We start from the raw sequence: 16548 nt of genomic DNA on the forward strand, positions 1-16548 counted from the left end.
AGCCAGCAGACAAGCAGCTGATGTCCCGTAGGCAGGGCAGAGAGCATCCTTCAATCCCCCCCATGCTTGGGCATAGCCAAACACTACAATCCAGCTCCCAGCAGCACGTGGCTGTCGTTAGCGTAGCATGAAATGGTCCCAAGCAGCACCATCGCCCACGGCAGCTCTCCCAACGAGCTCAGCCCAGCAAGCGCCTGCTGTGCTCCTGTGCCGCGCAGCTCACCGAGCTTGATGTCCCCATCCTGGGTGAGGAGCACATTGCCTGCCTTCAGGTCACGATGGATGATCTTTTTGCTGTGGAGGTAATGGAGGGCTTCCAACATCTGGCGGCAAATCACTTGAATCTGAGGTTCGGTCAGGCCCCGGTCCAGCTCTGTGGGGAGGGAAAGAACCATTAAACAGGACAGGGATTTGAGCGATGCTCCACCTGAGCAGCAGGAAGGCATGGGCTACCCAGCAGACCATTTAAAAACCACTGTCCATGTGTCAAAGCAGCGGGAGACCAATGCAAATCAGCTTGTTAAGATAATTTATTCCCTAAGCCAGCACTCAGCGCAATGCCTGCCTGCTTGGAGCTGCTGGTTTATAGCTCCCTCCCAGGGATGCACGGCTGAAGCATCTGGCCCAGCGGGTGAGGGGGACAAGGAGGGGGAGCCAGGCATGCCTGCGACGGGGGTCTGAACTGCGAGCTCCCCGCCGATTTGGGAAATGGGTCCCTGCAGGCAAGCTGGGCCTTGCCCAGCATGAGGACGATGCTGCAGACAGGAGGGAGCTGAACTTGGCTGCAGGCAGCAGCAGGGTCAGACACAGGCATGAACACTCAGCAGCTCCATATGCAGCCATGCTCTCATCCCCCAGGGAGCTACCCCTGCTGCAGAGATGCAGCGTAACCCCCTGTACGTCAGGAGGGACATGCCACTTCCCAAAGCAACAAGCAATAAAATGCTAACCAGTGTCATCCCTACTGCTCTGAGCTGGTATTTTCAGGTAGCACCAGGTACCAGCACGCCAGTTCGTACCCCACTGTCTGTCCCTATTTCTGAAGCTTGCGGGAACACGCAACCACTGGGACAACCTCCCTGCTAAGCTCTGCCCAGCCACCTTTACCATCCGAGACCGCTTTCCAAGGCGATGGCTCTGCAAACCATCAAACTTCCAGACGGTTAGCATCGTCCAAGCTTCCCTCCCTCCCTCTGCAAGCCCTTTGCAGTGCAGATCCCTCCTTCAGCACAGCTGAGTGTGCAGCAGATCAGATCAAGCCTTAGACAACTCCAACTGCCCAAACCGCACGGCCTGGATAGGGGCTGATGGATGGACCCCAGCAACTGGGACAGATGCTCGTTCAGAGCGAGGATCTTAACCACAGGCTGGGGGATGCTGAGTCAGCCACTTTGTTCCTCTTCCTGACCAAGATCTCCCTCGCTCTGGGGAAAGCTGATGATTTTCACTCTCCCTGGAGCATCTGACAAGAGGGAGGTGCAGTGGGCCACAGGTTTTGTACAAAAGATTTCAAAGGCAAACGCCAGTTGTTGGTGGGGATGGGGAGGTAGAACAGGCAGCATTCGGCAACTCTGAATTTACTAATGCCGGGAGCATTCCTGAGCTCTGAATTGCAGCTCCTCCTGCCCCTCATTCAGGGGTGACAGCACTACAGCCAGACCACTTGCTCATGGTTTTCTCTGCTTCCCCTTCCCAGGTCCTCCAGAGACCGACTGCCATGGACAAGGCCCCATGAATGCTCAGGCGGATTTTTGTGTCCCAAGAGACAGGGAACCCCTGTTGAGGTTTTCCAGGGGGAAGGCATCATCTCCTCCAGCACTTCAGAAAAGGTACTTTTTCATGCAGTGGTTTGGACCTGCTTTAAAGGTGCCTCCTTTAGGAAACTTAAGTTTTAGGGGCTGAATCGAAGATGACAAATTTGGGTCCATACTTCTCCTGGAAATAAAAAGAAAGCAAGGCCTTTGGAAATACCAGACCTGAAAGGGAGTAACCCCCAGGGAGATGCGGCTCTGTCCTAGGGCTCCAGGCAAGAGGATGTCAGAGCACCCTGCAGCAGGGATGTCACCCTGCCCCAGCATCCGTACAGCCCTGGCACAGAGGGGCTGTGGCACCAGCCAGGGCTGTTTTGGGGAACACCCACATACTCCCAGTCCCAGCGGCTCTATGTGGAAGGGAGGAGCTAAGAATGGGAAGATTCCAGGAATTACTGCAAACTGCAGTTTATTCCGACGCTCTGCTGCTTCACCAGATGACTGATATCACATGGAGAAGTCAGCAAGAAGATCCTGGGAGATTCATCGCAACAGGCACCCAGATTAAACATCTCAGCCCCGCTGCCCTTCCCAGGAAGCTGTGGGAATGGGATCCCAAGCACCCCGAGCCTCCAGCAGATAAATATTTAAAGCCATCTTTCCCCTCCAGCCAGACTCTCCCTTCTCCCCATGCCTTGTGATCTGCTGATCCCAGCAGCATTTAAATCACAAAAGGACATCAAAGTAGCTCAAGAAACATCCCAGGGTTGCCACACCTTCTGCTCCAGGTATGAAAATAGGCAAACTCATGGGAGACAAACGGTAGCTGGAGAAGCTGGGGCACCCCCGTCTGCTGTCTGTCCGAAGGTTGCCCCTGAAAGTGTGCCAGAAGGCTGGAAACGCCTTGTGGGCATCGCCCTGAGCATGGAGCAGAGCCCGGCACCACGCGCTGCACTCACCCAGCATGGTGGCATCCACCGCCCCGCCTGGGCAGAACTCAATCATGATCTGGGGAAACAAGGAGAGAGGAATTAAAGTCCCGTCCACGTCACACTAAGCAAAGCCCACTGGGAAGAAGGAGACAAAAGCATTGGGTTCTGCTTCCTCGCATGGCAAAGCCACCCCTTTGCCCCACACGGTGACGCAGAGGCTTCGGTGCTCCCCAGGACACACGCCCCAGGCAGCCCCAGCACAAACCATCACCCAAGCCCTGGGGCCAGATCCTGCACGCCGCCTACAGCAGCCATCTCAGAGGGACCGTCCCCATCGCTGCAACACCCCCAGAGCAGTCGTGCCTGGCCCTGTACCTGGACGCCTACCCCGAGCAGCTAGCTTCAGCTCCATCTTCCTCTCTGTTTACATCTCTTCCCATTGCATTTTGAAGCACGGGCTGCTAGAGAGAGAAGCCTTGCCAACAGGATGAGATAGCTGTCATAGCTGGGAGCTGACGTGGCTGGGAGAAATCAGGCAGGATTTTCTTTGGCAAATTGGCAAATGAGAGATGGAGAGGGCTGTCGGGTCTTTAATTTTTTTTTCACTTTTTTTTCCTCCCCCATTGCTCAGTAGTTCATTGCTCTCTTGATTTTGAGCAATTTGAAGGGAAACTATGTCAATAAAGAGGTCGAGTACATTCACCAGATTGATGCTGTTTCTCTCCCAGGGACGTGCACAGAGTCCTGCCAGTCGCCCACACCTGCCTGCCTGGCCCCTGCTGTCCCCCCACAGGGTGGGCAGCACCCACTGGGTGGGCCCTTCCCCGGCACCTCCGGGATGTGGGTCCTCTTCCCCCTCACCTCTGCACAAACTCAGCCAGAGCCCTTGCCGGGGTAAGGCTCAGTGCCAGCCCCTGCTCCCCTTTGGGCCAGATGAGGCTGCTCAGATAAACAGATTAAAATTTCAAGCAGCCAGAGGTTACAAGGGACAAGAGATGCTTCACCTCCCCGACAAGCTCCTCTCCTTGTCGAGGCGACACGGGGCAACATACCGGAGAGGTGAAATGCTAGAGTTATTTTGAGGAGAACGACTGAACAAACCAAAGGCAGTGTTTACCAGCACAGCTCTCTAAGCCCTTCAAGTGGATGTCATGCTATTCAACACAGCTCTAAGCACTGCACCAGGAGCCGAGGGGAGAGAGGGGAGAAGGTTCAAGGTCCCTCTTTCCCATGGTCTAATCCTGCAGCTCCAGGCAAGCTACATCCCACCCTTTCATCCTGCAGTTCCTACCCGTGGACAAGGCAAATGCTATTATTGACCTGGATCGTGGTGGAAGACACAACTGCTTTGTTTTGAAGGAGAAGAGGGAGCGGGATCAGGGGCTGGGATGCAGCAAACCTTGAATTGCTCTGCGAGGATTGGCCCAGGTCCAAGAGTCGGAGGGGAGACAATGCTGAGAGAAGAAACCCAGGCAGGCTGGGCAGTGCGACGCAGGCACCGTCAGAGGAAGCGGAGAAGAATAACCAGAGGCCAGGGCTGGGGAAGCGTTTGGAGCAGGCAGACGGAGAGAAGCAACTGGGAAGACATTCGAACCATTTGCAAACCAGGAGAATAAATATGCACAATTTGGAGCTGAGCAGGAGCCTGGCAGGGAGGAAACCAGCAGGACAGCAGAGCCCTCACACAAATGGGCCATGTCAACACATTTTTTCCTGCTTGAGTTTATACTTTAAACCAGAGCATCAGCAGCTTCACTAGCAAAGGGAAAGGAAAGAATTGCCTCCTGCCATGGTCTCCCCAGGCACGGAGATCCCCACTGGACCCCTGTGCCCCACCATGACCCCAACACAGCTCTAGGAGGCTCATTTCAACAAAGTATTTTTATAGTGTTCCTCATCACATTCATCAGAGCAGACTACCACCACCAGTGGACACCAGCCCTTCCTGGGCTCCTCGGAGCCCAAAGTGCCAGAAGCAAACCCCAAACAAGCCCCCGCACCAGTGCCAACCTGCCAACTGGGAGGGCAAGGGCTTGCCCTCGCTCTGGGAGGCTGAGGGGACGTGCGGGGCTCTGCTGGCACAGCCAGCCTGGTGACAGTACCCCCGCACAGCAACACCACGATCCTGCCCGTGGGACCTGTCCTCTGCCAGACCATCCAACCTACCACTAGCCCTGCTCCTGCCGATCCAGGCACCTCGGGAACTCACCTGCCCAAAGAGGGTGGTCTCTGGGTTCAAGCGACAGCCTCCCTTACATTCAGTCAGTAGAGAAGGCCTGATGAGAAGCTTGTCTGTGCTACCAGGCTCACTCGGCTCTTGAATTTAAACAGTCCCAAAACTTCAAACAGCTGAGCCCGAATCAGCCGCTAACATGGCCTTGGCCATCCAGGTGACTTGTGTGCTTTCCGTGTTAATGCTCAGCAAGTAGCTTTACAGCTTCTTCCTCTTTGTGTGTCCCAACTAAATGAAGTCCACTGGCATCAGATGCAGCTCCTCTTACACAGCCTCCAGATTAAGAAATGTAATTTTAATTTTGAGGGGTAAGACACACAGAGGGCACCCAGCTGGGTAACAGCCACAGCTGCCCTGGTCAGCAGAGTCCCTGGGAGCCCAATGCTATCCCCCCCAGCCCTGGGCAGATGCTGTGCTGAAGTTTCCTACCAGGCACACGGCTCGCACAGCTGAAATGTGCTCTGGGCAGACGTGCTGAGGTTTTAAACGAGGAAGGGCCAAGCACAACGCACCCTACTCTGGATCTGTGTGGGATACATTTCATCTCACAAAGTTTCATTCGGGTTCGCGGTCTAGCAATGAGAAAATTAGGGAAATCAGTCCATCTGAACCAGCATGACCACGTATGTTTATGCAGGCACAGCAGACTGCAAGCCAGGCACTGGGAATATGGGAAATATGGAAAACTTAAAAATATGCATTTTCAACAAGGGCAGAGATGCCAAAGAATAATTTATGGGTGTGGCCAGATTGTCTGAACATCCAAAAACTTAATGGGCTCGTTTCAGCCCAGAAAACCTGATTTAAACAAATGCAACTGGCAATCCCATCGCGCACACATCACACACACTTCCTTCCAGGAGCAGGGCCAGCCTGAAAAAACGTTTTACCATTGCAGCAGGTAGGAAGGCCCGGTGGCAGCAGCACAGGGCTGTCTCTGTGTACGAGCCGGGGGCTGCAGGAAGCTTGCGGAGAGCGGAGGCCGTGCAGGCACCCTCCCCAGAGCCGCAGTGGGGATCGGGGCGGGCAGGTGGTAGCTGACACCCTGGGCGGGCAGCCTGCTGCTCCGGAAAGAGTTGGGAGGATCTTAGAAGAGAACTGTCGACAAGAGCCTGTGCATCTGTGCAGCCAGGAGGCTGGTGATCTACCCAAGGGCTGCAAAGAGTTTAACTCTTTGCTTAGGACTGTTTCCATGTGCTTTGATATATGGGCTGACTACTCCTTTACTGAGGTGTCCCCAAGCCACAGCTGGAGCAGTAACTGCTCTAGTGACAATCTCACGTCACCTCTCAAAGCCACACTGGGCGGCTGCCTGCGCTGTGCTCGGCCGTCCCCAGCAAACCCCCTGCGACCTGCAAGACCAGGGACCCAGCACAGGGTTCACTGCAGAGGCACAGCAGCACCGCAAAACAGAGGTTTCGTACACCCAGTGCCAAAAAAGCTCCCGCGGTCTTGTGAACCAGAGATACGAGACCCATGGGGGTCTCTGCCCCAATGCTGACATCCTGAAAGCAGCTCCTTCACACCAATTAGAGCTGGCGGGAGCACCCACACCTCCCCCTCCATCTGCGTAGGGTCCAGGCGAGGGGGGTCTGAGCGCCCGCTGCAGGGTCTGCAGCGAGCAGCCTGGAATGGGGCTGGAGCAAACATCCTGTTCATAATGATTTCCTCCGCACAAGAAATCCAGGGACTTCCTCGCCGAAGGCTGCCCAGCCCCTCTGCTGCGCTGGGCTGCCAGCGGGCACACGCGGCAGCAACAGGAGTTCTCCCTCCTGCTGCCACCTCAAAGCCGTTATCAATCCCGGGGATTACGCGCTATCAGCATTTTAGTTTTTCAGTCCATAGGCAGTTGCAACTACACCTCGCAGGCACGTGCAAAATTTGCCGCTAGCTCCCATTCCTGAGCCATAGGAGCAACACGACCGACTGACGGCTGCCTTCCAGCACAGCCAGAGCCCCGTGGTGTCAGCTCCGACACCACCGCCAAGAAACCCAGCCACCGCGCTGGGCTCATTTGCAGCTCGACAGGGACGCACGAGCTGCACGCACAGGAACAGATTTGGGCAGCTAGTTTAAAGACAGAGAAAGGAACCCACTCTCACTACCTCTCAAAACCTTTGTACCACAGTTTGAGCACTGCTATCAAAAAAAAAAAAAAAAGGGCCCTTTTCTCCTATACCTTTAGTGAAACAGCTTGAATAAAGCTGTCAGCATACAGAAGCTACATAATCTTTCCCTTTCAAGAAACTTTTGCATGGGCAAAATTAAATTTAAACTTAAATTCGAAAGCAAAAGTCCATTCAAGTTAAAGGGCTTTGCTGGTGACCTTGATTTCTCCCATGGCTCATCCTAATCCTGCCTTTAGGCACAGCAGGACCTGGAAGCATTTTGTAGCCCAAGTGGGAGCGGAGCATGCAGAGGGGGCTGGGGCACTTTTCTCAGCTGCTCAAGTAATAAGTGACTGCCTGGGAGGAGAGGAAGCAGGGTCCAGCAAGCCTGGGGTTGCCCAGGAGAATAAATATACATACATATGTATGAAACAGCTATGGCTTAAATTAAGTGCTCTTAAAGACACAGGTCTTCAAACTGTACCCAAGTAAGGGGGCACCACACATTATGAAAAAGCATTATATGACTTTGCAGCTCAAGACAGCAGATCAGACACTGTGCCAGGAGAATCCCTCCAGCACCTTACACCAGGAGAGGCCCAGAGGGACACTAACTCAGAAACCAAACCTAGGATGGATTAGAGCCCAGCGCAGTTTCTGGGTCTGACAAACCAGGAGGGACATCTCCTGCCCAGGTACCGAAGTCCTCCTGGGTAGGACGGAGAACCTGCTCGTTCCTCCCACCCTGGGCAAGACTGGTCCTGCCTCTTGGGTGTGTTTGAACTCCTAGAGCTTTCTACATTAAAAAAAAAAAAAGGAATAAAAAAAGCTTATCTTGAAAGGTATTTTTACCAAACACTGCACAGTCGCCAAGGGTGGAACAGCTGATGTCCCTGAACTGAGGTTTGCAATTGAAGCCCAATTAAGAGGAGAGGACACACCCTCAGGCCAGCTCTTACTCATCCGATTGGCATGTCAGAGGGCAGAGGCCCATGAACTGTTCCCTCGGCAGCAGTACTGGAGAAATGCCTCTTCCAGTCAGAAAAGGAGGGGGGGAGAGAGCCATCAGCTGGGAAAGTTGGGGGCAGCTCATCTTGGCGGTGGCGGCCCTGGGCAGCCAGGCATTTCCCACGAGCGCAGCGGGCTGTGCAGGGAGGCCACCGGGTCCCCTTAGGATGGAGGAGCCCTTGGCTGGCAGCCCAGTCACTCCCAAGTCACTGGAGGTGGTGGGCGCCTGCAGGCTTTTCCTGTGATTTTTGCTGCTTTTGCAGTTGCATGCTGAATAGCCCAATTGCTCTGGAGTCATAGTGGTGCTCCAGAGCACCCAGGCCATTACTACATGGGTGCACGCCATGCTAAGCACCGCAACCACCCACCTCCCGTGGAGCCCTGAGCATCAGCTCCGGCAGGCACGGGAGGTTGTCTGTGTCCCCGGGATCTGTCTGCCCCCAGATCCACTCTGCCTGGCCCAGAAACTGCTTCAAAACTGAAGTACTTCAGCAATTTCCTCTCCTAATCTGCAGCAGAGGGTTTCATTTTGTTTGTTTAAGCAGCTGCCTGCCGCCAGGGAGAAGGTAACCCGCAGCATCCTGCTGCGGCGAGAGCCTCCATCGCCCACGCACAGCCTCGTGGCTCTGCCACCTTCATGGGGTAACTTAGAGGTGTCCTTGCCACCCACAGCAGAAAGCACCCTCTGGCACAGCTGCTAGCTCTCCTGCCTTGTATTGGCACAGAGGGACTGGGGAGAGAAGAAATGTAAATGCGGTAAAGTAAATTGTGCTCCATTTATAGACCGAGCTGGTGAAGGGGAATGCTTTCCAGGGTGCCTCCTTGCCACCCACCGCACCCGTTCCACCTCCCCTCTCTCCAGGATGCTGAGTGGGCAGAAAGGTTCTGGGGGGATGCTGCTTTTAGCAGTGGTCGATTCCATCACTGTGCTCTCCGAGTTCGAGCAGGACAAGGAGGAGCAGGGCACGCCACAGCCGGCCTCAGCCACGCTTGCCATCAGCGGTTTCGGTCCTTCCCCATGCAGAGCTGCCATTGCGGGGAGAGCGCACCAGGAGGAGGGTGGCAGGTCCCCAGGCTGCCACCATGCACAGACCCGGGAGGGAGAGGCAGGAGGAAGGTGCCAGGGGCAGACGTGCCTGACCGGGTACGGCAGCAGGGAACGCAGGGCTTTCCTGGCATCGCCCACCCGCTTACCGGAAAAGCGGAAGAAATGCGGCAAACAACAACCGCTCCTGTGATTCAGGGGCAGCGTGGCAGGGCAGGGGGCAGAAATCCTTTGCATTCAGCAAAAATGCAACAAAGGGAAGAGGAAAAAAGAAAAAAAAAAAAAAAAAAAGAGAGAGCAAGCCTGAGCGAGTTGGGGGCCCCAGCTGCCTCCAGGCTATCCTGGTGCTGCAGAGAGAGGAGACGACCTGCCTGACATGAAGGGTAGGTGGGAGTACGGTACAGAACAGTTAACAGGGTCTCCCGCCTGCAACAGCCCGACACCCCCAGGCACTGCAGCAGCATCCCCCCGCTGCCACTGCAGTCACCCTGCCTGCTGGGCTGATCTGCTGAGTCAGTGATGCTGCGAGCCGAAGCCCACCCTTCCTCCCATGCACCCAGGCGATGGACACCACTGCCAAAGCCACCTCACACAGGAGGCACTGGCTTGCTCAGCCCCACGACAAGCCCCAGCACAGGGGAGCGAGAGGACCCCGCCTGTGTTACTGTGCGGGAGGGAACGGGGAAAGAAAACCCCTTACGGTGAATTTTACAAAGCTGCTTTTCAGCAAGAGAGCAGGCCCCGCTTTACTGTAAGGGGATTGCCCAAAGGGGGAAGTCTGGATCCTCCTCCCACCGCAGCGAAACTGGTGGCTGGGAGGCGAGAAGGCAGCTGAGGCAGCGCTCCGAGGCAGCATCACCACGGGCAAAAACCGCGAGGCACGTACCACTGCCTGAATTTCAACAGACGGCCGCGTTGAGTAACAGCCGCTGCCTTTGCAGCTGCGGAGCCCTTCCCTTCTCCCCGCCAGCCCCCACTGCAGCCCCTCCAGCGGGGCACGGGCCCGTCGGTCCCTCCCGCAGAGCCCCCAGCCCCACGGGGACGGCCCGCCGAGCTCCCTGCACCGTGGCTGCCGAGGGCGAAGGCTTCGGCCACAAAACCCGGTGCCGCCCTTCCGCCGTCGGAAAGGGACTCGCAGCCTGCAGTGCCTTCTTCACCCTTCTCTACCCCTGCAAACACACAGGCGGGCATCCCAGGGCACCCCCCTCCCCGGCAGCACGGGAGAAGCCCACCTTAGGAACAGCACCCCTGTGTGCACCGCTCCAACCCACCCAAAATGTTTCCTGGCTTCGGCGGCGGACAGCCTCCCTGCAGCGCACTGAGCCCAGGGCAGGAACCGGGGTTCCCAGAGGCCCCTCACACAGCCCACACCGGCACCATGGCACCCGTAGCAGAGGATGACTCCCCTGGCACCGCAGGCAGGAGGGCTGGGAGGAAACAGTCTAGACCTCCCCGTCTGCGACAGGGTACGGAGGAGTCACAGCGAGGCGGGTCTCTCCTCCCGGCATTTGGATCACGCACCGTGGGCAAGACAGGCTCCTTCCCGAGCCCTGCAGGAGCGGTGGGAAGTCGAGAGCCCAGACAGTCTCTAGGGCTTTTGGTATCGACTCAGAGGCAGAGGAGACAGAGCAAGTCCAGGAAAGCATCCTCCTACAGCCCTCAGTCCTGGTACTAGAAGAGCAGAAAGTTTCCTGCCCCACTACCTGCAACGGTTGTTCACTAGCTACTGAACGCTGGCTTTCCCATCCACTTCTTCAGTATCAAAGTCACCCAGCAGCTTGCTGGTGGCCATCCCACACTACTGCTCAGCCCCATAATCCACGTGCCGTGGAAAATAAAGGACAGAGGCAACAGCTAGCTCTGTTCTCAAACTCTGCGTGTTACTGCAGCAGTCTGAGAAGATTCGGACAAGGTCAGGAGCATCTGGAGCGGGGGCCAAGATCTGCACAAAACCCCTGGAGGGGATGCCCCTGGTTCAGCAACACTGGCTGTAGCAAATACGAAGTGTAGCACAAAGAACATAGATGTCCATTTGCCCCAAAGCCACCCAGATAAATGATGGATCCAGACCTCAAGCTCCACCCTGAGACCACTCCGTGCCAGAGGCACACAGGCAAAGCCTAGTCCCGCACACAGAGCGGCCATCTGGGACACGGACGGTAACCTCCACGAGTACCCTGAGATGCCAGCACCGCCTCTGCAGCCCGACTATGGCCTGGACACATAGGGAGGCCAGGCACTCTCCCCGTGAACAGCTTCTATCCAGCCCTGCTTATCTCTCGGGGCTTCTGCCTGCACCCAACATCTCCAAACACCCGAGCACAGGGTGAAGAGCCACCCCACTTGGCTCCATCCCCTGTCCCTCCAAGCCCATTACATCCCCTGGGCTGACAGGCTTGAGCCCATCCTCGTGGCTCCAGCAAAAACCGTGGACACATTTCTACTTGCCAGGACTAAGAAAGGGGATTCAGCTTCTGAGCGACACAAACCCCAGAGGACAGAGCCGTTCCTCGCTGGTGGAAAGAACACAGTGATATATTTAGGCACGGTCAAGGAGCACGTCCTTTACTCCATCTGTTTGACATCTGAACCCAAGTTCTGGTGGTTAACGGCAAAGCTATGCTGTCCTGCCGGCTGCCAGAAGAGGCAAGACGAGCAACGCCGGATCAGCCCTCCCAGGAGCAGCTCCCCTCTTCCCCCCATAGCACAGGACCACAGGGGCTGGATTTGGGGAGCACCACCTTGGTTTTTAAATATGATTTGGTCAGATCTACTCTCTCCTTTAAAATCAAGGGCCATGCTGGCCAGTGAAGTTCTGCTTGCAAGCATGTCGAGTCTCCCCCCATTATCTCAGCCAGCCTTGCCCTGCTCTGACTGAAGTCCAAGGATTAAGTTTACATTACGGAGCAGAGGGAGGAGGTGGATCTCATTCCTACACCCACTTAACTTGGCACTTTCCCCACCACCCTCCGGCCCAACACTTTTCACCCAACACATGCCAAAGGGCTGGAAGAAAATGGGGAACAGATTACGCCAGCATTGCTTGTAAGCCAGACGGGCTGATTCAAAGCAAGGCTGAGCTGCTCCAGCTATTTGCTGGGGGCTGAAGACAGGGCAAGATGCTACAGCAGCCTACTACGCACTGAGGACACACACCATCCTTCCCAACCTCATTTCTAGAGCCCCAGCGTGCCACAAACACAAGAGGGGACGAGCACCCAAGAACCACTGGCACCTGCAAAAGCCACCAGCAACGCACTCCCCTCCGGCTGCAGCCAGCCCTCAGCACACACTGGAGAGGCCATAAAACAATACAGAAGCCACCAGAAGCCTCTTTGCTGCCACAGCGGAGCACAAACGTCAACAGCTTGTCTGACATAGCAAGTATGCTGTAGGTGGAAGCGAAATAATTAGCTCTCTGTAAGAGAGTGCTCCAAGCTTGCCAATTTTCCCATACAGACAAGGACACTATTCAGAGACTTTAAATATAATAAACCTTTTCTCCCCCCCACTTTTCTGAACAAAATAACCTACAGAGAAAAATATTTGAAATTAAAAAAAGTCTGTCCCCATAACGAGTGGGGGGAAAGAAGATGCAGGGCAGCAAGTGAGGAAACCCAAGGCTTACAGAGTGTCAGAGTAGGAAAGCTTTATTGAGAACAAAGTCAGATAACGCTGCATACTCCTCCTGAAATGTGGAGCTCCCTGCTGATCACAGAGAAACTGAGGATAAGTTCTTCACATCTAAGTCATTCTGAGATTACAAAATATTTCCTTGAACTACCCCCCCACAGGTTGGCAGAAATATTCCCATTCCTACTGAAATTTTGGCAGAACAAATCAAAACTCCTTTTAGTTTAACCAAATGGTTTTGACGTTACAAAAAGCATCCTTCCCCTTGCTAGAATCACACAGGGCATTTAGTTTCTTTGGACAAGGGCTGATATCCGACCCCTTTGAATTCACCATTCCGACCTACTAACCAGCATCCCAGATGGACGAGAATTGAAGAACGCCCGTGGCCAGTGAATGCAAACAGCTACGAGATGCAGAGCAGAGAGGGTCAGCACAGCCACAACGAGGCAGTGGTACCTGGGATGCTGAGTGCTGTGGGAAGGGTTAATTGAAACACGCACAGGCTCAAACATGAGCTCTCTCTTCAGGGACCAGACCACAACTGGCTCCAAGTGCTCAGGGCTCTCAGCGTCGTACTCAAGGGATGGCAAGAGGAAGGCCAGCGCTCTTGTTTACTATAGAAACCAGGAAAACACCCAGGCGATGGCTCTCTGCCCGGGCATGGGGCAAAGCCTTTGCTCCTTGGAGGGCTGTGACTGGGATCCCCCTTCTGTCACCAGGTTAATCAGTATTTAGAGGCCACCCAGTTAATCAAAAGCATTTGTTACTGGATGGGCAGCAAAATGCAGAAAATCCTTTCAAATATAAATAGCTAAAAGCAACAAGTTGCTTCTTCATCAGTGGGAATATTCGCCAACATCAAGCACCCCAAGTTTGTGCCAGCATCTAAAATAGATGATGCATTTCAGAAGGGCAGAGCTCACCGTCAGAGCTGGAGTTTGACCCAGGACAAGTTTCCTGATGGCTTTTATTAACAGCCAGCAGTTCCAACACAGCCTCAAAGCCTCACCTGGTTGGGAGGACGACTCATTGAAGGGGTGGCAAAGGACTTTACAAGTTTTCAACTCCTGCCTGGCATCTCCTAGAAATGATTATTTGTTCTGATCATCCCCAAATTCACAACACAAGGTGTCTGGATTCATCACACAAGACAAGAATATTGCTATTTAACTGTTTCAGTGAGGGCTTTGAAGTCAATAGAAACCACCCCAAGCCCTAAGGTCTGCGAAAGGCCATCCCTCCCTCCCAAATGACAACTTTCAGGCTCTATCTGAAATAAAGAAGTCTAAACCTGTAATCTATCGCTCATTCCAGGGCATAGGCTGAAGCTAGGTTTCAAGGTACTGTCTCCTATACACAGGTAGTTCATAAATATTCATTTATATGCAAACATTGTTCCTTAGCATTTCCCTTGGTAAGAGAGCCAAGTGGGAACGTGGCTTATTGCAATTCACTTCTAAACAAAGTTTTAAAGTGCTTTGAAAACTGATTTGCCTATAGGCTTCTCGTCTGCTGCTTTCTTTTCATAAAACTATGGCCTTATGGTTATAACCCTGGACTGGGATCCAGCACATAAAACTTATTCCCAAGTACTATTTACCTGCTGAGTAAACTTCAGGCAAATTCTTGTCTGTGCCTCCGCTCTCCCTTCTAATAACTGGGATAATGACACCAGGTCTCTTTTATAAAAGCATTCCATGGTGTATAGATGACAAGGGTATGTAATCACAAGGCACTATTATTGCTTCAATAACCTTTCTTGCAACGTTATCCTGTATAAAGGATGGTAGACAAAGGCTTCTATTCTAGTTTGCATTGTCATGTTGCTACCTGTAGAAGCGCTCTTGAACTTGGCTGGGCTATGGTAATTTGCCTGCTGCATAAGTCTTTCTTGGTGGTTGATCGAAATCACTCCATTTCCATCCCTGCTTTAAGGGAAAGCCCCAGTTTTACCCAGACTAGGATTTCCAGTGACTTGCCAGGAGCCTGAATGCTAAAGCTCACGTTCACAAGACGGAGCAGATACGTTGATCCCATGCAACCCGCTGCCCAGCTTTACAGCGGAGGGGAGGGCAGAAGACGACTTAGACCTCCATGTCTTGGGGAAAGGCAGTAAACAACCTGCGTAAGGGTGAGGCAGGGAGAAGCCTTACTGCTTCGCAGGCAGGCAGCGGGTGGCAGGGAGGGGAGGGAGGATGCCACCCAGATGGCCGCTCCGCAGCATCCCAGGTGGCGAAGACACAGTCCCAAGGTTGGAGCAGAAGTCATTACCCACTCAGGTCAATTATGCTACTCTGAACAGCAAATTGCTTGATGCTGGAAGCCCAGGGAAGTGTCAGAAAAACCACCGGGCTACATCGCTTTTTCCCGTCCTGGCCAAGATGATGTGCATCCAGCTGACTCCAAGGACAGGGAGGGGAGACAGTGATAACCCTGCCACGCTCCCAGCCTCCTGGGGCACAGCAATGCCGTGTCCTGATGTGTGCAGACGTCTGCCCACATCTGTTCCGCGCCTACCTACCCTGCAGAAGTTACTGGGGTTGTTTTGCAGTTCTGCCCAAATTCTGGACTGGTAGGAATTTAGAAACCGGTCCAGCAAACACCACCCCCACGCTGGTTTGCCCAGCGGGGCTTATCCCGCAGCAGCTCACGGGTACCAGAGCACAGCCCTGCCAGCAGCACAGCGCTGCGTGCTCTCGGGGGCTCTCAGGGTGCAGCCAAATCTGGCATGGCTTTAAGTTTCTGCAGTTGGGGGAAAGGAGGGGAAAGAAAGGAAAGGGTTGTTTCGCTAGGACACTGGCTAGCTGTTTAACAAAGTTTGCAGGTTTGGGATCACTTTGTTTTTCTGGGTCTCTCCTCTGCTACGCTCAAGCAATATGCATAGTTCGACACTCGCGAGCTGCAAAGAACTGTTCAAGCACTTTGGGGGGAAGTTTGGTACAAAGCTTTAGGAACACGAGGCCAAGCAGGAAGGGCCAGTTTAGACCGCAACTCTCCTGCCAAGTGAAATTTTAAAGGGACACGAATAGCCCTCGGATTCCTCAGGGACAGATGACTGAGAAGCCTGGAGAGCCCTGCTCTGGTACAGCATTCATGCAAAAGGGTCCGCCGTGGGCATCCAGCCAGAGCCCAGGCTGCTCACCCTGCGAGACATCCCTGCAAGATAGCAAAGGGAGGTTATTGTAAGGGAAACCTTAGGGAATCTGATACTGTTATCAGCTTTCTTTTTTGTTTGTTTTAAAGAAAAGGTATTTCCAACTTAAGAGAATTAAAAGCTGCGGATGCTTTACATAGCCCAGCAGTCTACTGCATGGGATAATGAACATTTCTTTATGATACAGGATTTTCAAGAATGCCCAAATCTCCAGTCAACATCCATATCAAAGGGGTAGCAATCCAAAAAGTCCCTGGCTAAACAGGTCAGGGCTTGCCCACAGAAAATGCAAAACGCTTTTTTAAGGGAAGTACAAAGACTAGCTACAAAGCTGGTGTCTATCTGCAAGCTATACGAGTTACATACCCACACAGCGGGCCAGTGAGAAGAAACTCTAAGCTGATTAAATTAACCATCACCAAAATGCTCTGGCAAGGCAGGGTTACCTGCACGGTACAGTGATTTTTGCTTTGATCTCCAGGAAGCGTCTGTTTATTCAAAAGCCCGTTTGCTATAGCAACCACGGTTTATAGAAAAGGAAGGAGGGGGAAGAGAATTCCCCGGTGCTTCACTAGAAAAGTTGTGCCACCACCGGCAGAGTCTTGCGGTTAAATACTTGGGGCCCAATCACATTTCAACTAATTTCCAGAGAACCCTGCAGGCTCCATGCTGGAGCATCTC

At 53.8% G+C, this 16548-nt stretch overlaps 1 protein-coding gene across 2 annotated transcripts in view; it reads right to left on the reverse strand.

Moving 5' to 3' along the window:
* The window catches only part of STK10 (serine/threonine kinase 10), a 52535-nt gene that overhangs the window by 18831 nt on the left and 17156 nt on the right, over window positions 1–16548 (reverse strand). The window contains exons 3-4 of one of the 2 annotated variants that reach the window (XM_052816647.1): window positions 2711–2759; window positions 224–373 (exon numbers count right to left, since the gene is read on the reverse strand). In XM_052816647.1, the coding sequence (XP_052672607.1) occupies window positions 224–373; window positions 2711–2759 (199 nt within the window). The remainder of the gene's footprint in view (window positions 1–223; window positions 374–2710; window positions 2760–16548) is intronic. The other variant, XM_052816648.1, reaches the window with a different exon arrangement.

The sequence above is a fragment of the Harpia harpyja genome, chromosome 20 (genome assembly GCF_026419915.1).
Source record: "Harpia harpyja isolate bHarHar1 chromosome 20, bHarHar1 primary haplotype, whole genome shotgun sequence".
NCBI classification, from domain to species: domain Eukaryota; kingdom Metazoa; phylum Chordata; class Aves; order Accipitriformes; family Accipitridae; genus Harpia; species Harpia harpyja.